The 27,960-nt window shown below is 42.6% G+C and overlaps 1 protein-coding gene across 3 annotated transcripts in view; it reads right to left on the minus strand.

Annotated features, from left to right (window-relative positions):
* The window catches only part of CERS6 (ceramide synthase 6), a 187,363-nt gene that overhangs the window by 23,493 nt on the left and 135,910 nt on the right, over window positions 1-27,960 (minus strand). For 2 of the 3 annotated variants that reach the window (XM_044303673.1, XM_044303671.1), the window contains exons 6-8: window positions 13,315-13,407; window positions 2,746-2,874; window positions 1,431-1,537 (exon numbers count right to left, since the gene is read on the minus strand). In XM_044303673.1, the coding sequence (XP_044159608.1) occupies window positions 1,431-1,537; window positions 2,746-2,874; window positions 13,315-13,407 (329 nt within the window). The remainder of the gene's footprint in view (window positions 1-1,430; window positions 1,538-2,745; window positions 2,875-13,314; window positions 13,408-27,960) is intronic. The other variant, XM_044303672.1, reaches the window with a different exon arrangement.

The following is a 27,960-nucleotide window of genomic DNA, read 5'->3' on the forward strand; positions in this document are numbered from 1 at the left end:
AAGAAAAAAAAAGTCACAAAAACAAATGAGCGCAATGACACAGAGAACGGTAGTCACTTCTTAGCTGCGTCACCATCAACTGGAGAATGGGGAACAATCAGTTTTGCATCAGCAGAACCTTGTAAACTAATAACACTTAAGTCATTTCTTCAAATTCAGCCCTTCACGTTTTAGTCCCACTGAATGTAACTAAACCACGAACAGACACCCGCTGCGGCTGTCCTTTCTTGGAGTGCAGTGGCTTTAAGCCACCAACTACACAAATGACAGAGCGACCTCCCATTGATAATAACAGCAAGTGAATTTCAAGCAACCACCGCCAGCTTCTTGGCATGGAACCCATGCCAATATTCTGGCATCAAAAGGCGCCGCTTCAGTAGGCTCTAAAATGCTCCAGATTTTTTTGAAGTGGCTCCCTTAGATTGAAGTACACCCTTAGAGAATTTATCGCAATTTACATCATCTACTGGTTGCTGTTATTTTTCACCATAATTTTGAGAAACATTGGCGCATCTTAGGCCATATTCCACTTGTTCAGTGAGGTGCAAGAAATGTCTAAAACATGTAAATGAGGTGGAAAGCATGTACTGTGCCCTTTGTTAAGCCAGAAATCTGGTCCATTTAGCTTATTGAAGGGATTTCTGTTACTTAAACATTGATGGACTACTCTCAGGAACGGTTATCTCAAAATGAGATTGGTGAAGGTCAGACATGCAGCACCCCCACCGATTAGCTGTTTCAGGAAGTTCCCGACACCGGAAAGTGTACAATAGACAGAACCATAAGCAGAAGGCTTCTTCCACGGTATAGTGACCCTGCTGGGGTACTGCAGCTTCAAGTGAATGGGAGCTAAGCTGCAGTACACTGGGACTAATAGCAACACCGTGAATAGAGCCTTTTGCCAACTATATATTTTCTGGTACTGGCTGCTCAAAACAAGTGATCGTTGGGGTTGGATCCCCACGAACTGATATTAATTACTGAGGATAGATCATTAATATCTAAGCACTGGAAAACCCCTTAAAATTTCCCCCATTGTGTTTTGATTTATGGCATATTTGACATCCGTAGCTTTTTTTTTTTTTTTTACATCGCAGCATACTCTGGGGTTGGATTTTATCGAGTGTTTGGTCCATAGTATTCTCTATAAGACTTAAAACCATAACAAAAAAAAGGCAAAAACACCTGAAACTCACATAGAGCTCACATTTAAAAACAGGATTATATTTTTTTCCCCCAGAATCTATGCTTCCAGAAAATAAAACATTTTAAAGCTGACGAAAGGGGCAAAGGAGGATCAATATCAACACAAAAAAAAAAACGTAAAAGCAAGAAGCTGGCATTATTACATACCAAGGAAGTTACCAGGCCTGGTAAATGATTATCCTTTCACAGCAGAAGTTATTTTCTTCAGTGTCATCATTACTTACCATAAAGGGAATACACCAAGTCTGGCAATTACGAACACCAGAGCGAACACGACAAACAGGAGGTCGCACAGTTTTTGACATTTGGAATAATTTGCCATTTTGGCCGCCTAGAATGTAAAAGAGCAGACAGTAATTGTAAGCTGATTGACAGCTGAATCATGCTACTAACCGCTGACATATTTTTTTCTAATTTCTGCGCCGAAAATTGCTTTTGCCGATGAAAAGCTCAAGAAATGTATTAAAGTGTTAGAAGCGGCACACGTCTGCTGTGGTGGTGGCAGGTTGCTTGTATATTCCCCTGCAGATTTTTGCATTAGGAAGTCTGGTCTTGGCCTCCTGGATCTAGAGGGACTTGGTACTAACCACTAGGACCATGAAACACTTTGCATAGGTTAAAAAATGGATCTGGGGGGCACGTAGTATAATTTGCAATATGCATTCTTTTAACTGACAAAGGGGCGGTGGGCCACTTCTGGTCATGGGTCTGTGGACATTGCCCTAATGGTTAGTCAACCCTTGCAATATACATATATGTAGGAAAGAGGGCTGCCCTGCTGTGCTAGACATAGCGCCATAAAGTGGACGAGTCAGGTACTGCAGAAAAGTGACCACAGCCCCTTCATTTTGCAGATTGATGGGGGTCCTGGTATGGGTTCCCTACTGTTTATACATAGATGACCTACTCTAATGGTAGGCCTTTAGCATTATTGTACTTTATTTAAAGGGGCTTTCGACAAAGCACACATCCTCTATCCACAGAAAAGGAGATAAATGTCTGATGGCGCTTGAACGCCAAACAATCAAGTCAATGGGGGTTCCTGATAACCCATGTGAATGGGGCAGACTGCGCATGCGTGGCCACTGCTCCATTCATTTCTATGGGACTACCAGAGATAGAGGCAAGTGCTAAATGGAGCATTGGTCACATACTGTATGGCACTACTGATCCATTTGCATGGAGGATCAGGAACTTCCATTTTTATGACCCCAGTAGTCGGACCTCACATGTACAGACACTTATGCCCTATTCTGAAGGTAGGAGATAAGTCTTCTTTGAAGTGAAATCTCTTAAAGCCATCCTTGTGTAACTTTGGATTTATTCTAGAATTTGTGCTCACAATTCTCTTGTAGGCTGCATCATGTTTTCTCTCAGAAATGTCAGCAAGGTGACTCATCAACAGTTGGAGCGACTGTATATCGGAAAATGCATATTCCTGGTTTGTGCCTGATAATTATAATAAACGTAGACCACTCTGAAGAGTCACAAAAGGGTTAACCGAGGACTCCCATCTTACTACAGAACCAGGTGTCTCACCTCTAGCAAAACATCCGCCATGTCATGAAGGCACATCACCAAGGTACCCACCCGTACCATGTTGTTTACATATGAGAATGTGATCAGGGATATTGTTGCAAGATGGTGAAGGAACATAATTCCGAAATCCTACAAGAGAGCATAAAGATTACATCTTAATCATTTTAATACAGAATAGATTATAATTACCCATAAAAGAGAGCTGAGAAAAATAAAGTTCAGATCACTTTAGGGTACTTTTACACTTGCGTTGTTTGATTCCGGCAGGCAAACTGTATGCAAACGCAGGTCATTTTTTCTGACTGATCAGGCATTTTTCAGACTTAGGCTACATTCACACTAGCGTTATTCTTTTCCGGCATAGAGTTGCGTCAAGAGGGCTCTATACCGGAAAAGAACTGATCAGGCATATCCCAATGCATTCTGAATGGATAGAAATCCGTTCAGTTTGCATCAGTATGCCTTCCGTTCAGTCACCGTCAGGCGTTTTGGCCGGACATAATACCGCAGTATGCTGTGTGGTATTATGTCCGTCCAAACTGCCTGATCAGTCGCCGGAATGCCGGATCATTTAATTCATTAATTCCCATTGACTTGCATTAGTGCCGGATACGCCTTTGCAAAACAACTGAAGATTGGGAAAACTGTGAAAAAGACTGCAAGACGGATCCGTCCATCCGCATGACAAGCGGAGAGACTGATCCATTCTTGCAATGCATTTGTAGACGGCACCCGGATCCGTATACAAATGCTGTCAGTTGTCACACTGATCGGCGGATCCGGCAGGCAGATCCGACGACGGAAGTACCTTTATCAGGATCCTGATCAGTCTGAAAAATGCATTGCAATACCGGATCTGTTTTTCCGGTCTCATCCAGCAAAACAGATCCGATATTAATTTTTTTTCTGATTTTTGAAGGTCTGCGCAATTTAGAACTAATACATTCCTATGGAAAAAAATGCTGGATCGGCATTCAGGCAAATGTTCCGTTTTTTGGGCCGGAGATGAAAACGCAGCATGCTGTGGTATTATCTCCGTCCTGAAAAGTCAAAAAGACTGACCTGATGTATCCTGAACGGATTGCACTCTATTCAGAATGCATTAGGATATGACTGATCAGTTCTTTTCCGGTATTGAGCCCCTAGGACAGAACTCTATGCCGGAAAAGAAAAACGCTAGTGTGAAAGTAGCCTAAGTTGAATGGAGTATGGTGGACACCAACTGTACCTTGTATGAACAGCTGGACCAACGACAATTTGGTACAAACGGGGCTTATTCAGTATACTGTGGGTTTTCAACAATTCCATAAAATATTTCACTGGACTTGCTCCCTTACAATAATCGTATGCCCTCTTGGCTGGACCTGTAAAGGGAAGCTCACTTATCTGCTCCCCGATCCTTCTTCTCCAGACACATGGTCACATGACACGAGGGGGTCCGGTTACTGCCGCAGCCAGTGTTTACAGCGAGGGAGCCTAGCGGAGTATCGCAGGCTGGGAGAAGAAGGAGCGGGAAGCCAGCGTCAGGAAGTAGGTAAGTAGGCTTCTCTTTACAGGTCAGGCAAAGTGGGGGCCACCCCATTCTTGCATAACCCCTGTAAATTGGCACAGAATTTTACAAACATTAAACCCATAAAGCATTTATGAGGACTATGCCTATAGGGCAGGATCCTGGTTTCAGAACGTTCACCCATTAGCCAGAGCAGAGAGTGGCTGCAAGAGCATCCTTTGCACTGGAGGGTAAATTATGGACAACTTGCTGATTTACATTAGAATGCCTGTATAATCATTTTTCATTTTTTTTTACCATCTGATGTTAATATTTTTTGGAGTCGAGCTATAGAGCTTATCAGTCTAATATATTCACTGGCTAAACTCAATCTTCACCCCGTAAACCTTTACTGACAAGCTTCTTTCAGTCTACCACCTCCCTTGCTTCGGCTACAAGCTGCAAAGAAACAGCAAAGGGAGATATAAGCTGTAATTCCACATTTAAAGTTCTGCTGGAAGATGGACTCTTTCTTCACATCGAATAAATCATAATTGCAACTTGTACCGAGCAGTGAGAGATTTTAGTAACAGCAGTGGAGGAGGTTCACATAAAAGAGCTCGTCACAAATGCTAGATAGGTGGAGAGCGAGTTTAGCTCATAAGCTCTATCACTATCTGGCTGGAGTTATAATTTCTCATTTCAATTTCAAGTGAGAAAATGTTTACAAGGGATTATAGAGCTATTCTCACACGGATTTTCATAGTAAGTATACCAGCATCATCAGGTCTAAGAGATCTGTTCAATAATGTATGCACTTCATATTGTGAAATCTGGTGACAGATCGTCTTTAAGATAAGATGCCTTTATTGTCACTGTACAATACAATGTAATACAATGTACAATACAATGAAATGTTGTTTGGAGCAATCCAATTTAAGCATCTACATGTATGTTCTCTTTATGTAACTAATATTTATACATTAAACTTATACATTGTTAATCAGTATAACAAATACACTCTTTAAAGTAACATTTTGTACAGAAATATTTCATGGTCACGCGCAAGGCTTATTGATGCCTGATATTCACGGAAAAGTCTTTTTATTTCCAAAATATATTAAAACTGTCAACAAGCAGAAATATTCCATTCAGATAACCTTATAATGTCAGCCAAAATAACATACTGGCCACCAATGCCAACTAAATCTTCAGTGCCACAATGCCATGTCCTATTTTTCGTCAGCCGGTTCCAGTGTTTGATGATGGATCTCTGCAATTATTTTTTTTATAATTAAGTTAAAAGAAATGAAAACTAAAATATCTAATTACATTTCTGAATATAGAACTGTAGAGAATAACATGTAAGATTCATAGAATATCACGACCGTTTTTTGCTTTCGTTTTGCAGGCCGTTTTTTTTTGCGTTCTGTATACGGAACCATTCATTTCAATAGGTCCGCAAAAAAAACTGAATGTACTCCATATTCATTCCGTTTCCGTATTTCCGTTTTTCGGTTCCGTGAGAAGATAGAACATGTCCTATATTTGGCCGCAAATCACGTTTCCTGGCTCCATTAAAGTCAATGAGTCTGCAAAAAAAAAATGGAATGCATACGGAAATGCATCCATACGTCTTCCGTACCCGTTCCGTTTTTTGCGGAACCATCTATTGAAAATGTTATGCCCAGCCCAATTTGTTCTATGTAATTACTGTATATGCCTTACGGAAAAACGGAACCGAAAAACTGAACCACTGATTCGTGAAAAAACTGAAATAGCCATACGGTAGTGTGAAAGAGGCCTTATACAGATGTAGCAGGGTTAACACTCAAATTCTTAACTCAAATTTCTTAACTCATCGTGTTATCTTGAAACAAAAGCCATTGAAAAGCAATTGAAGGTGTTTGCTTAACGCATTTAGTTTAGATAACACGTCTCATAAAGCAGGAGTGTTAACTCTACTACATCTGTAGAAATGTATCAGAATTTTTTAAATAGAAAATTTTTTCAGTTCTTTTTTTAAAGTAATTATGGAGGAAACCATCCTGCTGCAACATTAGAAATTTGGTTCATAGCTGGCACCTGAAAATGTGAACAATGACTCCTGGACTTACAGTATACAGGAGAGCTGTGTGGGTATGCTCTGTGTCTTGTGCAGTAGTAACTGTGCTAGAAAGAGTTGTGATGTACATAAAGTGTAACAAGTAGCTTAAACAAACTTGCTGAAATCTCCTAGCCATTCCTGACCCCAGATAATAAAGATTTGTGGTCAGAAGAGTGCTTTGGGGTATAAAATTTGTTGATGACTCGATTCACAGTGTATCTTCAATTATCAATTAAATCAACAGTTAAAAAGAACATGCTTCCCTTGGCCCTGGCTGCAAAATATTAGCATCACATCTCTGAGGAGAGTTGCCTGGATTGATGCCAGAGCACATATCACAACTGGATATTCCAAAAAGTAAGGAAAGGGGGTAAAACTTAGTTAATGATTTTTATTTACATTTTTCCCTAGCATAGCTCATACAAAATAAAGCATATTTGCTATTAATATGGTGTTAGTAATCAATACAGTGAAGAGTTGTGTCTACTTACATAGTATGGCGCCACCTGGGGTTCAAAGTGCATAGCAATGTGCATGTCCACCTAATGAGCGAAATGCTGCTGGTCAGGCATGCTCAGTCACTCCCCCCTTTAGACATCTGTTGACTGCAGAGTAGCCAATACAAATTGCTTTCTACAGGGAAGAGAGCATCTCTGCAGTGCACACTGAAGAAAAACACATCTATTGGCAGCTCTACAGTGTACTGAGGATTATAACACAGAGAGCGACTCAGCATGAGTGTCCACCACCTCTCAGCTTATTAGATGGACATGCACATTGCTATACACTTTAAACACCAGGTGGTGCCATACTATGTAAATGAACAGCATTTTTCAACAGCATATAAAAGACAAATATGTTTCACTTTTCATGACTTTATATGACGGGACCCAAAGTACAGCGCTACAAATGACTGAACGGGATACCAGATGCCATCTACATTGTGCATGGAAATGCCATATGCAGCAATTCTGCGGTACCGATACCTCCTGGACGTCCGTTCAGCCTTAGAACTGATTTTGAATCGTTAGCATTAAGGATGATCGCTGCACCGCTCTGATTACTGTTCTCCATGTTGATGAGTGATGTAGAGACTGTATTGCCAATTATGCTCAATTACTTACAATTACTTAAAGGAGAGATTAAAACCCTAGTTATGTAGTAATCAGGATCATTCGAGACATCTAAATGATATTAGGGGAGAAACGATCAGTAACTGAGTACAGAATGTCTTTGTTTTATAGAATAAGTGCAATTATTCAGACTTGCTAATCACAAGACAATTTAGTTGCGAGATTCAAAACTTTTTGGGAAAGTGTAATATTAAAGGGCGAATTCGGATGAAAAACCGTTAACCCATTGTTAGATGGTGGGTTCTGTATCCTTCTGTACCATTGAAAAATATATCTAACACAGCAAAAATGCTCTCAAACAACTACCTCAACTGCAAAACAATAAAATGTCATGGTGACAGAAAACCCCAAAAATTCTCACCCCCAAAAATTCTTACATTAACATAAGGCAGGGGTAGAATAATTATTCACCCGTAACCCCTACTTACTTCCTAATTAGCCCATGGACCTCTTCAATTAGCATCCAAAGTTTTCCTATAATGTATGTATGTAAGTCATATTGCCCTTTCTTGTGAGAAGAAGGGTCATAGCTATTCATGAACAGCTCATTGCATTCTCCAGAAAATTTTAAATCTTGCACATTTGCATTGGTATTCTGCTCTGTATCCTGTTCAGGTGCAAAATCACCAATTACATCCATGGCTTCAGGAGGAAATGTCAATCAAGAAGCACTGGTGAGGAATATGATTAGCAGAGCCCAGTCCTGGTGACCTCCTACATCTAATCAGCCTCCAGGGCACAAAACATATGAACACAGATCTCTCAAGCATATGGTGGTGTTTGGAACTGAAAAGGTGTCAGTCTACTAGTCACAGTCAACAGAGACTTCTGAGGGGTGAGTATAGTTTGGTGGCTAAAATGCTGATGACAGGTTCCCTTTAAGATCAAAATAATCCATGTCATTAAGACAAAATCATTGGAGAAACAATTCCAAGGATACAATTTTTTACATAAACCTTGATTAAGGAGGTTGTCTAAGCTACAGATATTGATAACCTACCTTCAGGATAGGTTATTGATATCAGATCCATTGGGGTCCAACATCTGTCACCACTTCGATCAACTGTGTCGGGCAGCCACATCACTGGAAAGCATAAAGGGTACTGAGCTAGAAGCAGACAGCTCCATATACTGTGTAGTGCCCACACTGCAGCTCCATACACTGAATAGTTTAGGCCCCCGCAGGCGCCCATTTCAGATTATAGGTGAGGGTGCTGGTTGTTGGACCTCCATTAATGAGAGTGATGATGACTTAACCTGAGAATAGGTCATCAATACCTGTAGCCCATTCAACCCCTTTAACCGTGGGCTCGGGCCGTGGGAAAAGTATTTAACTATTCTACCCCAGCTGGGCTCCGGCAGAAGTGGAAGGGAAGAGGGCTGCTTTAGATGCTGCTATCTCCTGAATGGTAGCAGCTAGAAGCATGGGACTGGTCTTGTTTGAAACACAAGACCAAAACGACAGCATTAGCCCAAGATAAACAGGAGATATCACTGTTAGAAATCGAGTTGGGAATAATAGAGGGTAAGCTTTTACTTTCAAGTTCAGCTGTATTCACTGCATCCTTATTTCTAATAGTGACATATTCTCATGTACTGAATATAATGCTGTCATTCTGGTATTGTTTTAAAGCTTAGAATGCCAGCTTTCAAACAATGCAATACATATATCTAGCTGTTACCAAACCAAAGATGTGAGCCATTAAATCAGCTCCCCCCCCCCCCTCCCCCACTTCAGTCTGGAGGAGAAGGGAGAGCAGTTGCAAAGCCTGCAGAAGGAAAGGAAAAATAGTAAAAAAAAATATATAGAACATGGCATTATCATCACTGTAGTGACCCACATAATAAAGTCATATCATTTTTACCACACAGTGAACACCATAAATAAATTCTGCAAAATAATGTTAAAATTGCAGTTTTTTTTGTATCTTTCTCCCTAAAAATAAAATAATAGAAGTTATTTACTACACTTTATATACCCCAGAATGGTTCCTAAAAACTTTACAACTAATCTAATTTAGAAGAAAAGATTAAAAAGTTAGGACTGCTGGAGCACAAAGGTGGAAAATATTAATTATTGGCCCTTAAGGCTAAAATTAATTATGTCACTAAGGGGTTAAAAATGCAATAGTGTCCCCCGAGTTGTGCTCCAACAAGATTTACTGCAGACACATACAGTATTAAAAATCTACAATGAAAAAAAGTGACATTTTTGGGATTTTTCCAATTTTAATGTTAGGAGGTTAAAGGATTTTCCAGTGCAATAAAAAATGGTGGCAGTGGGTTCAGATAGGCTTAAAAACAAAAGAGTGGATGCTCACCCTCACCGATCTCCCACCGCAGTTGTTCCTATGCTGCTCTGGTCCCCTATCAGCTTTCTGTCCTTGCTCAACATGCCAGAAGTGAGGGGATAGGTGAGAGTTGAGTATCCGGTCTTTCATGTGTTTATGCTCCACTAGGACCACTACCACCAATTTTTATTGTGCTGGAAGACCCCTTTAAACAGCATTGTGTATGTAAATAATAACCATGGGATAGTTTTTGCTGCGTATCTATATATTATAATGTGGATCCGTTGGTTGTGTATTGTGTATTAGTTATTGAAAGAAAATTCACACTACTTACTAAACTAATGCATCTCACCGAAACAATCAATTCACACCAATAATTCTTATGGGAAAAAGCTCAAAGTGATCCTCAAGTAACCGAGGTCTGGAATACGGCCATCGATTTCATGCAGATATAACGTAGGTTTTCTTAAATGAAATATTCAAGAAATACTGGCTCCTTCCCAATAGCTTCTAGCAACAGAACAGCTTACAGGGCACCAGAATTAGATATGAGCAAGCTGTCAACAGATCTAGTAATAACACAAAATGTATTAGATCCTCTCTGAGTATTTTAGGAACAAATAATAATATAGGGGTTTGACATTGGACAAAAGAGCAGGACTGTAATTACATCTCAGGCGAATAGCCAGGAACCCAAACCATTGCGTGAATGTTTTACAGAACGCAACCTGCTAAAAAAAAAACTTAGACAACATGCAAACAAAAAGATAAAAACCTAATCTGATGGTTTTTGCCATATATTTTATTTCAGGTCCATCACTACACAATGTTTTACCTCCCTTCACCTTTCAGAAGCTCATTGTTCGATGGCATACATATATAAATAGGAACCTTTAGCAGCACGCTCTATTTTGTGCGTTTTTCATGCAACGCAGACCCTATAGAAGTGAATGGGCCTGCGTGAAAATCGCAAGCATCTGCAAGCAAGTGCGGATGCGATGCGATTTTCATGCACGGTTGCTAGGTGACGATCGGGATGGGGACCCAATCATTATTATTTTCCCTTATAACCATGTTATAAGGGAAAATAATAGCATTCCTAATACAGAATGCTTTGTAAAATAGGGCTGGAGGGGTTAAAAATTCACTGTGCTCATCACCATGGTGATGGATCATGTGACGGACCATGTGATGAGCACAGTGCCGTCACCACAGGTCCTTTTCCTCAAAGAAGAAGACAGAAGAGAAGCTGGGCTGCGCGAACAAGCGGATGAGGTAAGTTTAAAATATTTTAATTATTTTTAACCCCTTCAGCCTTATTTTGCTGTATTAAGAATCCTATTATTTTCCCTTATAACCATGTTATAAGGGAAAATAATAAAATCTACACAACACCTAACCGAAACCTGAACTTCTGTGAAGAAGTTTGGGTTTGGGTACTAAACATGCCGATTTTTCTCACGCGCGTGCAAAACGCAATAAAATGTTTTGCACTCGCGACGCACCCGCATCTTACCTGGCCAAAATCCATGACGCCCGTGTGAAAGATGCCTTAGAGGCATTCTGTTATTCTTTCCATCAAAATTGAAGTCTATGGGCTGCAAAACGGATCCGTCTCGTTTCTGTTATGCAGGGGAGTCCAAAATTGATTTTTCGTGCGACTGTCGCAGTCGCAGCATGTCGCATGTTGCACTGCGACACCATAGACTATCATTATAAATATTGTTGCGCGACATTGGTGCGCCAAAATATTGCACGACACATGTTGCAGTGTAGTTGTGCCCTATGTGTCTCGCCACTTGTTGTCGCGTGACACATGTCATCATGTAGCCCTAGCCTTAGACTCCTTAGGGTCCTAGTACATGGGCTCTTTTGATCCCCTCTCCTATTTAACCCTAATAGAGATCTAGTATGCTTCGTGCATAGCTCAGTATGGAGAATACAACAACTACAAGAAAATTTTGACTAGCACATCGAAAGTCACCAGGTGCACATCCATAAAGCTAGCATACAGCAAACAACAAACGTATGGCAGCACACCATTACACATGCAAATAATAGAACTAGGGATTACTCTGTAATAAAGTGGTACTATACCTACTACACATAAAAAATGGAAGCTCTTGGCGCACATTTTTGATTAAATGTGTCAGGCCCATCTACCAGTGTCAAGGTGGCTTCTGCAGATGGGTACCTTACACTAAGGGCTCATGCACACGACCGTATGTATTTTGCAGTCCACAAAAAACTGATCCCCCCCCAAAAAAAACTGATGACGTCCGCGTGTATTTAGTACAGTCATATCGTTGTCCGTAATGTGGACAATAATAGGACATGTTCTATTTTTTTGCGGAACGGAAATAAGGACATACGGAAACGGAATGCACACGGAGTAACTTCCGTTTTTTTCTGCGGACCCATTAAAATGAATGATTCCATAATGAATGATTCCACAAAAAAAATGAATGGACACGCAAAGAGAATACGTCCGTGTGCATGAGGCCTCAGTCTGTCCTTGGGATTGCTCCTTACACTCTAAGGGCTCTTTCACACCTGCATTCTTTTCTTCCGGCATAGAGTTCCGTCGTCAGGGCTCTATGCCGGAAAAATCCTGATCAGGATTATCCTAATGCATTCTGAATGGAGAGAAATCCGTTCAGGATGCATCAGGATGTCTTCAGTTCCGGAACGGAACGTTCTTTGGCCGGAGAAAATACTGCAGCATGCTGCGCTTTTTGCTCCGGCCAAAAAAACTGAAGACTTGCCGCAAGGCCGGATCCGGAATGAATGCCCATTGAAAGGCATTGATCCGGATCCGGCCTTAAGCTAAACGTCGTTTCGGCGCATTGCCGGATACGACGTTTAGCTTTTTAACAGTGGTTACCATGGCTGCCGGGACGCTAAAGTCCTGGCAGCCATGGTAAAGTGTAGTGGGGAGCGGAGGAGCAGTATACTTACCATCCGTGCGGCTCCCGGGGCGCTCCAGAGTGACGTCAGGGCGCCCCAGGCGCATGGATGACGTGATCGCATGGCACGTCATCCATGCGCATGGGGTGCTCTGACGTCACTCTGGAGCGCCCCGGGAGCCGCACGGATGGTAAGTATACCGCTCCCCGCTCCTACTATGGCTGCCATAGTAACACTGAAAGTATTTGGAAGACGGATCCGTCTTCAAATGCTTTCAGTACACTTGCGTTTTTCCGGATCCGGCGTGTAATTCCGGCAAATGGAGTACACGCCGGATCCGGACAACGCAAGTGTAAAAGAGGCCTAAATGATGTTTTTCTCTATGGACGGAACATGACTCCCACATGTATTGTGCTTTATGTTTTATAGTGAACACACAATTTGATGTACATATTTCCTCGTCATGGCAGCCAGCAATAAATGGAATATATATATTTAGTGGAATAAGGTAACAGTAAGCACAAGTATAACCTTCTTTTTTCAAAGAACGAAGAGTGGCTGTTTTTTTTTTTTACTTTAACTGTAGAACTAATTCTGCCTTCAAACGTAACTATAGTATGTGCCAATAAAATGTGATTTTACCTTTCTTTTGATGTCTGTGAATTGAGAAAACATCAAAGACCAGTAGAAAGACAACTCCACAATATAGTAGTAATGTAAATCTGCCGTCAGCTGCTGCAAAACAAACACAATTCCATTTTGTTACTACATTTTCTCATCAAGCAAATTAATTGCAGATCTCATAACAACAAACCAAGAAAAATGGATGCAAAATTAACTTATTTTAGGTGAAATGTCTAAAGTTTCTAAATCAGATACAGTATTTCATTATATCCACTCCTGTAATAAACGCCGCACTGTGCTTGGTTGCTAAAGGAAACAAAGGCACAGTTCTCATAAATCTTCCCCAATATTTAGCTTCTTTGTTACTCCTCCTGGAAATGTATACAGAAATGGAAAATTTAGTGCTAGGCTGTAATAGGACTGTTTTTAGCTTCTATATGACAGACAAAAATCCTGCCACAATTGCAGGTCTAATAACCCAAACTAACAGCATCATAGAAATCTATGAAGTTCAGATCATTAGGCTGGTTTCACACGGGCGTTGCGGAAAAATGTGCGGGTGCGTTGCGGAAACACCCGCGATTTTTCAGCGCGAGTGCAAAACATTGTAATGCGTTTTGCACTCGCGTGAGAAAAATCGCGCATGTTTGGTACCCAAACCCGAACTTCTTCACAGAAGTTCGGGCTTGGGATTGATGTTCTGAAGATTGTATTATTTTCCCTTATAACATGGTTATAAGGGAAAATAATAGCATTCTGAATACAGAATGCTTAGTATGATAGCGCTGGAAGGGTTAAAAAAAATAAAAAAGTTAACTCACCTTATGTGTAGATCCCGGTCTGTTCTTTAGCTGTGGCTGAATGACCTTTGGTGATGTCAGATCACATGCTCCAATCACATGGTCCATCACCATGGTGATGGAGCATGTGATCTGACATCACCAAAGGTCCTTTAGCCACAGCTAAAGAACAGACCGACCGGGAACTAGGCGATCATGGGGATAAGGTGATTTAACTTTTTTTATTTTTTTTAACCCTTCCAGCACTATTATACTATGTATTCTGTAGTCAGAATGCTATTATTTTCCCTTATAACCATGTTATAAGGGAAAATAATACAGTGAATAGACTGTCACCTAGAACCCATGCGTGGAAATCGCACCGCATCCGCACTTGCTTGCGGATGCTTGCGATTTTCACGCAACCCCATTCATTTCTATGGGGCCTGCGTTACGTGAAAAACGCTGAATATAGAACATGCTGCGATTTTCACGCAACGCATAAGTGATGCGTGAAAATCACCGCTCATGTGAACAGCCCCATAGAAATGAATGGGTCAGGATTCAGTGCGGGTGCAATGCGTTCAACTCACGCATCGCACCCGCGCGGAAATCTCGCCCGTGTGAAAGGGGCCTTAGACACCTGGTTGGACAGGGATTTGCGTCTCTAAGGCCTCATGCAGACGACAGTATTTTTTTGCGGTCCGCAAAAAGGGGTTCCGTTGTTCCGTGTCCGTTTTTGTTTCCGTGTGTCTTCCTTTATTTTTGGAGAATGTCCAGACATGAAGGAAAGTAAAAAAAAAATCTAAGTCAAGTTTGCCATGCAAATGATAGGAAAAAACGGACGCGGACGTGCGGACGTGGATGAAAATCTTGTGTGCCTTCGTGTTTTTTCACGGACCTATTGACTTGAATGCAGTCTATCTCCACTCTCCCAGTACTGTCCCGGCAGTGTCCCTGCAGTCACTCTGCACTTTCCCTGCACTCGCTCTGCACTCTCCCTGAACTCACCCTGCAGTCACTCTGCACTCTCCCTGCAGTCACTCTGCACTCTCCCTGAACTCACCCTGCAGTCACTCTGCACTCTCCCTGCAGTCTCCCTGAACTCGCCCTGCAGTCTATCTGCACTCTCCCTTTTTGAAAAGTGACCGGCACTCCTGTAAGCACTGCAGCCTTCTCTCATCTTGCCAAGCACTGCGCTATACATAGTATAGTGGCCGTACTTGGTATTGCAGCTCAGCCCCATTCACTTGGATGGGGCTGAGCTGTGCCCAAGTCATGTGACCGATGAACGTGACATCACATGACCTAGATAACCCTGTAAGAAGACAGCAGCTCTTATAGGAGTGCCAGGCTTTCTCAAAAAGCTGATCGACAGGGGTCCCAGGTGTTGGACCCCCACCAATAAGGTATAGGTCTTCAGTTAAGTCTCAGAAAACCCCTGTGGCCATACACAGTCAGTAGCTGTGATTTTCCCCAGATGCTCAGGTGCGTTCAGTTTGGCTCAGCATGTATATGTTTTCAGTGGAAAGAGAGGACAGAGATGCTTCCACATACACATTAGACTGTCAGCCGACAAAACACTAATGTGTATTGGGTTCTTACGTATATTATGTAGGTCGACCAAAGACAAGTCTATAGACTGTAAGTATTCTCAAGATTTTTCCTTTTTGCACCTGCCAGCCTAGAGACAATGCGCAGTCATCTCTGTCTTGTGAAATTCGCTGTCACTGGCCCATTGTTTCGAGCTTCTTGCCATTACAAAGGAGCCTTCTAAATGACTCTGGGATTTCTTTTTCTATTTCCAGCTACTAGAAAAATATTCATGTACCCAAGTGTCACATTTATCATCCAGACAGCTTAAATCATGAGAAAATATAGAGCAGGAGGAAGTCATGGTTTCCTGCTAAGATCTCATATTTTCTTTATGCAGTAGATAAATAGCATATCGGAGACAAAAGCAACTCCGGCTCTACAGGATGAAGACCCCCGGTGTGAGACTCATCACCCAATGTATTGTCCGGCCACTTGAAAGGGGAATGATGAGGTCAAACAAAATACTTATTACAAATTGGATTTTTTTTTTTACCTTCCAGTCTTTGTAATGCTTGAAAATAAGTACTGAAAATGGATATTGCTTTTTACACCAAAGCAATGAGCCAATAAACCATAAAAGCAATGTAACTGAACAACGGGACAGAATAGAAGTTACTTTGTAGCTTAACCCTGTCAGGACCTTGTGATTTTCCATTTTTGCATTTTCATCTTTTACTCCCTACCTTCCCAGGGACAAACCTTTTTTTTATTTTTCCGTTCACATAGCTGTATGAGGGCTCACTTTTTGCAGGACAATTTGTACTTTCTAATGCCACCATTTACAGTTGCATACGATGTAGTTGGAAGCTGGAAATAAATTTCAAATGGAGTGGAATTGCCAAATTGCCAAAAATGCAATTCCATCATAGTTGTTCTTACAGCATTCCCTATGCGGTAGAACTGACCTGTTGCCTTCAGTTTCTGGGTCAGTTTGATTACAGCAGGCACGCTCAATCTACGGCCATCCAGCTGTTGTAAAACTACAACTCCCACAATGCCCTGCTGTAGGCTGACAGCTGTAGGCTGTTCAGGCATTCTGGGAGTTGTAGTTTTGCAACAGCTGGAGGGCCGCAGGTTGAGCATGCCTGGATTACAGCAATACCACATTTATGTTGTTTTTCTTATGTTTTAATAATGAAAAGAATCCTGGAAAAAAATAAAATTTTTCTTTTCATTGCCATGTTCTTTTTATAGTTATGCCTACGCAGTGTGGAGGCTCATTTTGTAGCTTTTATTGATACCTATGTGGCATGTGTATGACTTTTTGATCACTTTTTATTCATATTTTTTGGGGAGGTGAGGCGACTTAAAAAAACTGTGAATCGGACATTTAGATTTTTTCCATTACGGCGTTCACCATACGGCATAAATATGTTTATATTTTAATAGTAATCAGCATTTTGGGACATGACGATACCTATGATCTTTATTTTTTATTATTTATTTTTATTTCGGGGAAAGGGGGCGATTAAAATATTTATATGTCTATATTTTTTTAAACTTTTTTTTTACACTTTTATTAAGCCGCCTCAGGGGCTTTTGGCAAGTGATCCATAGATTATTTGTCCTTCACATTGCAATAAATGACTACTGCATTGTGAAGGACTTACACTATTTCCCTATTGAGCACTGCCACCTACAGCTCTATTAGGCTGGAACTCTACACCGAGATCCAGCCTAATAGAGACAACAAACGTCTTTGCCGATCTCCGCATAGGGAAGGCATTCCGGACCTGGGAGTGCAGTTCTCCCGAGGAAAAGCATCTTAGATGCTGTGGTCACAATTGACCCTGGCACGTAAGGGGTTTAATGTCTACGATTGGCATTAGCGCTGATCGCAGACATTAGCCCCATGTGTTTGCTGTTAAAACAGCAAAAATCCCGCTGCTATAACACCCGCTGTGCTCATGAGCAGGTGCCATTTTTAAAGACTGGACTTCCACCATACATATAAGGCCCCTTTCACACAGGCAAGTTTTCCGCGCGGGTTCAATGCGTGAGGTGAAGGCATTGCACCCGCACTGAATCCGGACCAATTCATTTCTATGGGGCTGTGCACATAAGCAGTGATTTTCACGCAGCACTCGTTCGTTGCGTGAAAATCGCAGCATGCTCTATATTGTGTGTTTTTCACACAACGCAGGCCCCATAGAAGTGAATGGGGCTGCGTGAAAATCGCAAGTATCAGAAAGTAAGTGTGAATGCGTTGCAATTTTCACGCATGGTTGCTAGGATGAAAGTCTATTCACTGTGTTATTTTCCCGTATAACATGGTTATAAGGGAAAATAATAGCATTCTTTAATACAGAATGCTTAGTAGAAGGTCAATTGAGGGTTAAAAAAAAAGAAAAAATAACTCACCTCCTCCAATTGATCGCGTAGCTGAAGGTCTCCTGTTCTTTATTCAGGACCTGTCAAAGGACCTGTGGTGACATCACTGTGCTCATCACATGATACATTACATGATCCATCACCATGGTGATGGACCATGTGATGAGCTCAGTGACATCACCACAGGTCCTTTGACAGGTCCTAAAGAAAGAACAGGAGACCTTCAGCTACGCGATCAATTGGAGGAGGTGAGCTATTTTTTTAATTTATTTTTTAACCCTCAATTGACATTAAAAATCGTGCATGTTCCCGCAACGCACCTGCATCTTTTCCCGCAATGCACCCGCAACGACCGTGTGAACCCAGCCTAAGGGGTTAAACCATGTGTTCAAGTACAGGCGTCCTTTGCAATGAGGTAAAGTACTCATGCACATAACTTTATGTATAGGAAGTCTGCCACCAGAAAGTTCACTAGCAAACCAGGTACAATGCGTTGCAGGGCTAGCTCAGCTGAATGTAGTGATACCTTTCACTCCTTCTTGATTAACAGGGCCAGGTTCCTGCATAGTCATCTCTCCTGGTCATCTCAAGATGGAGAGGGAGGGGCTGGAAGAGAAAAGGTGCACAGAGTGGCTTGGGCCCGTACTTGGAGCATTTAACTGCTCATTTGCATATGGATTAAAAAAGCTTTTTCTCCAGAATGAAACAATGGATCACTAAGTGAAAGGTATTCAGGTGAACTTGCACTACCAGACAGTGCGGGACATTTATTAAGCTATTTACACCACTATTGTTGTAAAAAAAAAAAAGTTGCAGATAATGGCGCATAAATATCTAAATAGGACCCTATCTGGGTAAAGGTATCTAACCAGAACCAACATTTTTTCCCGAGGGGCTTATTATCTTACTTGACCCAGATTTTACCAAGATAAATTATAACTTTTATTAGTATGTAAAAGCAGAATTTGTGAGCGAAAAATAAAGTGTTTTAAAATATCTGCTCACTGAATTCAGACTGATTGTTGTAATTGTTATTGCCTGGACTGGGGATGTGCACTCTCCCCACCAACCAGCGCTCCCCCACTGCCAGCCCTTCACCAGAAATCAGTGACATCACTGACTCACTGGAAGATCTGGATTGTTTCTACTTGACTGAATTGCCGATTTAGTAAACTGAAGACAGGAGAACAAAGCTAAAACCCAAACCTGCCCCCCTGGCAGTAACAGCGCCGGTTAGTGGGAAGAGTGCAGTCTGAATTCAGGGAGCAGATATTTTAAAACAAATTTTTTTGCTCACAAATTCAGTTTTTACATACTAATAAAAGTTATATTTTATCTTGGTAAAGTCAAGTTAGGTAATAAGGTAATAAGCCCCTTGGGGAAAATTGTTGGTTTAGATTATGGCGCATGCCACATTTGCAGATTCATTTTCAACTATTAGACCTTCTCGCCATTTTTCCAAAGTGGCGAGAAGAAGGGGCAGGGTGTAGTGGGAGGGCCAGGGCTCTGTCCGACTGTCCAGAGATGCTATAACTATAGCTATCATGTCGGTTATGTCTCAAGTCTACATCTAGTGTAGACTTCAGTTTATGGTGCACAGACTGCCAGAGATGAGACTAGTTTATAAAGAGACATCTTCCTCTTAATAAATTAGGTGCAGGAGCGTAACTATAGGGGAAGCTGCAGCTTTGGGGCCCTGACCCAGAAGGGGCCCATCCAGGAGGAGGGGGACTAAAAGATTTTGTCAGGGCCCCCTCAACAGTATTACACAATGAAATTATATACAGTGACAGTGTAGACAGTGTATAAAACGGATGGAACAGCTGCCGGGCCTGGTCTGAGAGAGCGATCTTTACTAGCCACGGGAATGGGGGCAGCATGAAAGGAAGGGGTTGTGAAAAACTTACTGGGGGAGGAGGGCCCCATTCAAAAATTTGCTGTGGGGCCCAGTGATTTCTAGCTACACCACTGAGGGTGCATCTTACTCCAGTGCAAAGAGATCATGACTGGCATATGGGTATGCCAGTCTTGATAAATCTCCCCCATTGTGCCTGGTTTAACAATCTGAAGGACATAAAGATTTTTCCTTTCATGTTTTTTCCTTTCCTGTTCTAACTAGTTAACCTATGTGGTGCAAAATGCAGTACGCCGCCCTGCAGGGTATTGCGATAGTGAGGTTACGGTTAATAGGCAAATGAGGGTTGCTCTTGGTTACTCACAGTTTATGGGAGACCCTGGGAAGGCATACAGCAGTGATGGAGAGGCTGGCACAGGAGACCTCTGGGGCACTCTCGGTGTATAGGGACCAGGCCTGATATTGGGTGAGGTGCCCTGGATGTTGCAGATGTTTAATGTGCCGGGGGCAAGGTCCCTTTAAGATTCGTGACGCCAGTGCCTGTAACGGTGGCACACCGTTTTATAGTAGTAATAAGTGAGGAACACGATGTTGAGGTGAACCAAACTTCCTTTACTGACAACAGTTAACTTTGTACAGTCGTTGGTAAAGTTCCATACACAGCAGCAGTTGTAAGCAGGCTTTCACAATAATGGCAGGTACAATGTTCTTTTGCAAGATACTCAGAGGGTAAAAACAACACTTACAGACCAGGCTGAACTTTTCCTCAGAAATCCTGTGCACTATTCCTCAGAACTCCTGGCTGTCTTTATCCCAAGGCCCGTATGCCCTAATGCTGGCTTTATCCTTGGTAGAAACTTCCTCAGTTATATATTGTAATGACCGGCAACACGCACAGGGAGGAAAACAGGGAAAGCCCTGCCCAAGGGAGAGGGAAAGGTGGTGACCCCCTAACTCACCTTGCAGCTGGCACCTGCCTGCCCTGACGTCCCTAGACGGGTTCCTCACCCGTGCGGCGATCACGTGCCTAAACCCTGGCTTTCCCTGAAATGAGCCCTAGACCCGGTCATGGGATCGCTAGTCCTCACCACTGCACTAAGAGGGAAACACCAGGGAGAGGACAGACAAACACAAACACCCAGGTGGACGGCAACAATTGTCCACAAAGGTCCAACAGGGATCCGGAGGGTAGCGTTCTAAGGCAACACTCAGAGAACGCAGCAACACAGCTCCAGTGGGTCAGAATAGATGTCCAGGCAGGAAGCTCTATATCTGGCAACCAGAGAAGTGTGAGAGGGGAATATAAGGAGGATTGGGAGTGCTGGACAAGGAACAGCTGAGAGAAGGAGCTACGGATCCCTGAGTGAGCCAAAAGGGTTTGTAAAGCAAACCCAGAAAGCTACCATAAGGAAACTTCCCTATCTGACATAGAGCGTGCAGCCAACCGCTGCGACCTCCTGACCCCAGGTACAACGGAGTCAGGCGTGGCTCTTGACACCCTCGTGACAGTACCCCCCTCTCTACGAGGGGCCTCTGGACACTCAGGACCAGGTCTCTCAGGATGAGAGGCATGAAAAATCCGGACTAGCCTGTCGGCGTTTACCTCAGACGCAGGAACCCACATTCTTTCCTCGGGACCGTAACCTCTCCAGTGCACCAGATATTGGAGAGAGCGGCGGACCCGACGAGAATTAACAATTTTGGATATCTGAAATTCCAAACTACCATCAACGACAACAGGAGGGGGTGGCAGCGGTGACGGTTCTAGAGGTGGAACATATTTTTTGAGTAACGACTTATGAAAGACATTATGGATTTTAAAAGTCTGAGGTAACTCCAGGCGAAAAGCCACGGGGTTGATGATGGCTACAATCTTGTAAGGACCAATAAACCTAGGACCCAGTTTCCAAGAGGGAACCTTCAACTTGATATTCCTAGTAGACAACCACACATAGTCATTCACTCCTAGGTCCGGACCTGGCGACCGTCTCTTATCAGCCATGCATTTGTATTTACCTCCCATATTTTTCAAGTTAGCTTGCACCTTCTGCCATACTGATGAAAGAGATGACAAAAACCGTTCCTCTTCGGGAACCCCAGAAGACCCCCCCCCTCTTTGAAAGTACAGAATTGGGGATGAAAACCATATGCACCAAGAAAAGGTGACTTGCCAGTGGATTCCTGACGGCGATTATTTATGGCAAACTCAGCTAACGGTAAATATGACGACCACAACTCTTGGTTTTCAGACACAAAACATCTTAGATATGTCTCCAGGTTTTGGTTGGTACGCTCAGTCTGTCCATTCGACTGAGGATGGAAAGCTGAGGAAAAGGACAAGTGAACCCCCAAACGGGAACAAAAAGCTTTCCAAAATTTAGAAATAAACTGGGTTCCCCGATCCGAAACAACATCGGAGGGGACCCCGTGAAGCTTCACGATCTCACTGACGAATACCTGAGCAAGAGTTTTAGCATTAGGTAGTGCGGGTAACGCAATAAAGTGTGCCATTTTGCTAAACCTGTCCACTACTACCAAAATCACTGTTTTACCCGCAGACAAAGGTAAGTCAGTGATAAAATCCATAGACAGATGTGTCCATGGTCTATTGGGAATGACGAGTGGTAATAGAGACCCTGCAGGACGTGTATGTGAAACTTTTGCGCACGCACAGGTAGAACAAGAGGACACAAAATCCATTACATCCTGACGCAACCTTGGCCACCAAAAACGACGAGACAATAGCTCTAAGGTTGCTTTACTACCCGGGTGCCCAGCAAGTGCCGAATTATGATGTTCCTTTAATAATTCGAGACGTAGGTTCAACGGTACAAACAATTTCTCTGAGGGGCAAGAGACCGGGGCGTCCCCCTGGGCCTCTAACACCTTCCCCTCCAAAGCAGAGTGTACCGCAGAAACAACCACTCCTCTTTGTAGAATGGGTACCGGATCACTCACATTACCCCCTCCAGGGAAACAACGAGATAGTGCATCAGCCTTGGTATTCTTTACCCCAGGACGATAGGTAATCACAAAGTTAAACCTGGTAAAAAATAGCGACCACCTAGCCTGTCTAGGGGTGAGACGCTTAGCTGATTTGAGGTACAGCAGATTTTTGTGGTCCGTAAACACAGTGACGGGGTGGACTGCCCCCTCTAAAAAGTGACGCCACTCCTCAAACGCAAGTTTAATAGCTAACAGTTCCCTATTGCCAATATCGTAGTTCTGTTCTGCTGCAGATAGTTTTTTTAGAAAAGAAAGCACAAGGACGCCATTTGCCAGGAGACGGACCCTGAGACAGCACAGCCCCCACTCCCACCTCTGATGCATCGACTTCAACAATAAATGGCTGAGAGACATCAGGTTGGACTAGTACAGGTGCTGAGGTAAACCTCTCTTTTAGAGAGGAAAAAGCAACTTTAGCGGCATCAGACCATTTAGAAAAATCAGTCCCCTTCCTAGTCATGTCAGTAAGGGGTTTTACGATCACCGAATAATTTTTTATGAATTTCCTATAGAAATTCGCGAAGCCCAAGAACCGTTGTAGTGCTTTGAGGTTCTCAGGAAGATCCCAATCCAAAATTGCCTGGACCTTCCTAGGATCCATACGGAAACCTGACGCAGATAAATAATAACCTAGGAATTGTATCTCCTGAACGGCAAAAACACATTTTTCAATTTTAGCATATAATTCATTCGTCCGTAGGACCTGTAGTACTTGTCTGACATGCTCCTCATGTGTTCTCAGATCAGACGAATAAATTAAAATATCATCTAGGTATATTACCACAAACCTGCCGATTAGATGACTAAAAATGTCATTAACGAAATGTTGAAAGACGGCAGGCGCATTGGTCAGGCCGAAAGGCATAACTAGATTTTCATAATGCCCCTCAGGGGTGTTAAAAGCTGTTTTCCACTCATCCCCCTCTTTAATACGAATCAGATTGTAGGCCCCCCTAAGATCGAGTTTGGAGAACCACCTAGCACCCGCAATCTGGTTAAACAGGTCAGGAATGAGAGGAAGAGGGTATGGGTCTCGGATGGTTATCCGATTTAATTCACGAAAATCTAGGCAAGGACGCAGGCCCCCATCTTTCTTTTTAACAAAGAAAAACCCTGCAGCCACGGGTGAAGAAGAGGGTCTGATGTGTCCCTTAGCCAAACTCTCGGAGATATAATCCTTCATGGCTTGTCTTTCTGGACCTGAAAGATTATATAACCTGGTCTTGGGTAATTTTGCGCCGGGAATAAGGTTAACCGGGCAATCATAAGGACGATGAGGTGGTAACTTCTGACAACCCTTTTCAGAAAAAACGTCCTCAAAGTCCGAAACAAATGTAGGTAGGGTAGTTATGGAGGCGACTAAGCAATTGCTATTTAAGCAATTTTCTCTGCACGGCTCACTCCACTCCAATATCTCCCTGGCCTGCCAATCCACCACTGGATTGTGCGCTACCAACCAGGGAAGGCCCAGCACCACCGGAGTGGGAAGCCCCTCCAGAACATAACATGAGAGCATCTCGTTATGGTGGTCCCCTACCCGAAGGTGTAAATTATGAACGATGTGGGTGAGGTTTCTCTGAGACAGAGGAGCAGAATCAATAGCAAATATGGGAATAGGTCTCTGTAACGTACAGAGAGACAAACCCATAGTGCGGGCAAAATGGGCATCTATCAAATTTACCCCTGCTCCACTGTCTAGAAAGAAAGAAACAGTCTCTGTCTTATCACCAAAAACAATAACCGCTGGCAACACAAATTGCGATGTACGTATGGAGGAAACGTATACCCCCCGGCTGACATCCTCCACACAGCCTGGGGTTAGTAGTTTTCCGACATTTTTTTTGTTTCTGAGGAAAGAAGGACAGACGTTAATGAAATGACCCCTCTCCCCACAAAAAAAACAACCCCCACGCCTACGGCGAACCTCAGGAGGACGGCAACAATTGTCCACAAAGGTCCAACAGGGATCCGGAGGGTAGCGTTCTAAGGCAACACTCAGAGAACGCAGCAACACAGCTCCAGTGGGTCAGAATAGATGTCCAGGCAGGAAGCTCTATATCTGGCAACCAGAGAAGTGTGAGAGGGGAATATAAGGAGGATTGGGAGTGCTGGACAAGGAACAGCTGAGAGAAGGAGCTACGGATCCCTGAGTGAGACAAAAGGGTTTGTAAAGCAAACCCAGAAAGCTACCATAAGGAAACTTCCCTATCTGACATAGAGCGTGCAGCCAACCGCTGCGACCTCCTGACCCCAGGTACAACGGAGTCAGGCGTGGCTCTTGACACCCTCGTGACATATATCCTTGCTTTGGGTAAATAATCCTTCTGATAAGAATCTGATCTTGCTTCAGTCTCCCATATTATGATTATTGATATGAATTTGGCATGAATATGACTAATAATTTATCAAATGTTGTTTTATTGTGTAGGGCTGACAGAGACTTTGCTGCAGTGATAGGGACATTGTTAAAAAACCCTTCCCACTTAGAAGAAAGATACAAAGGAAGAAGTCCCCATCCTGACTTATACTCATATATTGCTATCTGGAAAGATTTGCACTGTCAATTGTTTGGAACTGTGCTCAATACTGTTGGATGTACTACAACTCATATTCTACACTTATGTAAAGAGAGACATTTTTTTTTTTCTACAACTGGCCTGGTTACTGACTCCTGAACCATACCCCGGACACTGCACCCACACCTTCTGCCTTGCACCCATACAAAATACTGTATTAATATCAAGAACACCCCAACTACCATCAGGCAGGAGCTGCAACATCAAGATGTGCCCCAAGGGAAGAAAGGGTGCATCCTCCTATCACTGCCCTGCCCCTAGGGAGCATTGGTGTAAGGATTGCCACTACCACTCCCATCCTCTGCTCTTCCAGGGCTTGCGGTACTGTGATTCATCAATATGGATTCACACATGAAAACTATATTTAAAAACTGTATTTTTAGTACAGATATAATCTTAACAACCACTTTATTATTTTAACATTTTCAAAGACTACTCTATCTGTACCTCGGTAAGTTGCACATTGCAAAGCAAAGGGTCCATTGTGATGTACAAATTAACAGCTGGATAAAAAAAATGCCTCTGCAAAGATCAGCAGCTTCCATGTACGTACTGTAACAGATGTGATCCTCCAGGGTTACAAAAAAAAAACCTTCATGTCTGTTTGCATTATTTTCAAATACTGAGTCCATGATAGTTTTGCAATGTGATTTTGAGAAGAATTCTGGGTTATATCGCTGTTCAAACTCCAATCCCACAGGCGGATTTTGCCACTGCTAACCTCTGCATGTTGTATCCACAAAAAAGTCCAAAAGCTGAGATAAAGTAACTAGTGGGGGATTGCTTCATTAATAAATCAACATGAAAACTTTAAAGGAATCTATTATCAGAGGAAGACAACTGCCAGCATCCCTAAGGCTAGCTCCACGGGGCTATAGAGATCTGTAAACTACTGCACAAAACATCACACACATTTTGTGCTGCAAGCGTGGGGACTTTTTACATTTAAAAGAAGGCCTTTCACCTCTCCTGACCTTTCTGTTCTACTAAATACTTCTACAATCCTGCAGCATCCTAAAAACTCAGTGTTAGTTCCAAGTTTATGAACACGAGAAATTTATGCTGACTGTTACCAGGTGTGACAGCATAATTTCATATTGTCCATTTCAGACATCCCAACCTGCAAAAACTCATTTCAGGGAGGTGCACTTCTCATTTCAGGGAGGTTTTCTTTTTTTTTTTTTTCCCACAAACTTTTTATTACATTTTCCAAACATATGAAGTATCTGCACACTTTGCTCTATGGTGTGGAGGACCGGGCTCATTACCCTGCCCCAAATTATCATATTTATATATATGATTAAAGCATCCAGGGGGTGTGAATTTAACACTGGGGTAAATAATATAATTAAAATGGAGGGTTAAATGTGTAAATGTATTTTTTTTTAAATGCATCTCTCTCAATAGTTATATAGCTACTGAATGAGACAGAAGGGATCCCTTTAACATATATATCTCCTTGAGAAGCCAATTTGACCCTAAAGGGTTAATTCAACCTGTAATCTAAACTCTGTCCTCTCACTTCTCTTATCTCTCTGCTCTGCTATCTGACTGAGATAAACCTTTCCGGGAGATATTGTTTCACATGCGGGTGTCAGGGAGCCGCTATCTAATAGCGGGAGACTCCCTGAACCTCCGGGAGAGTTGAGATCCCTGCCATTTAGTGCTGAAAATGTCAGACATTTTAGATCTACAACCCTTTGATAAGGGAATGGTAACACCCAGCTGTCGATTTATCCATAGAGTTCTAGGAGAAATAATAAAAGAATGGCACGAAGCAGAGTTATAAGAAAAGATGTTTTAGAACTATTATTTTATGGGAAATACAAGTATTTAAAAAAAAGACTTGTCACCACTCTGACATATTTTTTCTTTTTTTGTAAAGAAAGGTACTTAAATTAGGGCTTCTCAGACTTTTTCTACTTGGACCTCATCAATTAATCATTGGTGATGCCAAGACCTCACCAGTGAGTAAATACTGCCATGAGGCAGCAAATAAATACTACCATTCAGTGCTGCACAGAGTCAGTTAAGTTAACATATGCTTATGATTTTGGACTTTACTGCATCTGGGGAGAGTGAATTGCTTCTGGCACCAGTCACACTTCTGAGATGGACTGGCCATCCTATCCAGTGATGGCCAGTTCGCATTGTTTGCCCGCGAACATATGCGGGCTGTCATCTTTTTTTTTAACAAGTCCGGCGAGGCACAGGTAAGCCCTTACCTGTGCGTGAGACGGTCTAAAAAGAAGTGCGGTCAGCGGGAGCAGGCACTTCCGACGAGAACAGCCACCGGGGGCCTTCATCGGGCTGTTCTCGGAACTGCCTGCTACAGCATTTGTTTTCAGACCGGCTCACGGCACAGGCACAGGTAAGGGCTTACCTGTGCCTCGCCGGACTTGTGAAAAAGATGGCAGCCCGCATATGTTTGCTGGCGAACAATGCGAACTGGCCATCACTGATCCTATCTAGGGCTGTACACCGCCATTGGGCACTGTAGAGAAACATTGAAAGTGATTGC

This window comes from Bufo gargarizans, chromosome 8, assembly GCF_014858855.1.
Source record: "Bufo gargarizans isolate SCDJY-AF-19 chromosome 8, ASM1485885v1, whole genome shotgun sequence".
NCBI lineage: Eukaryota > Metazoa > Chordata > Amphibia > Anura > Bufonidae > Bufo > Bufo gargarizans.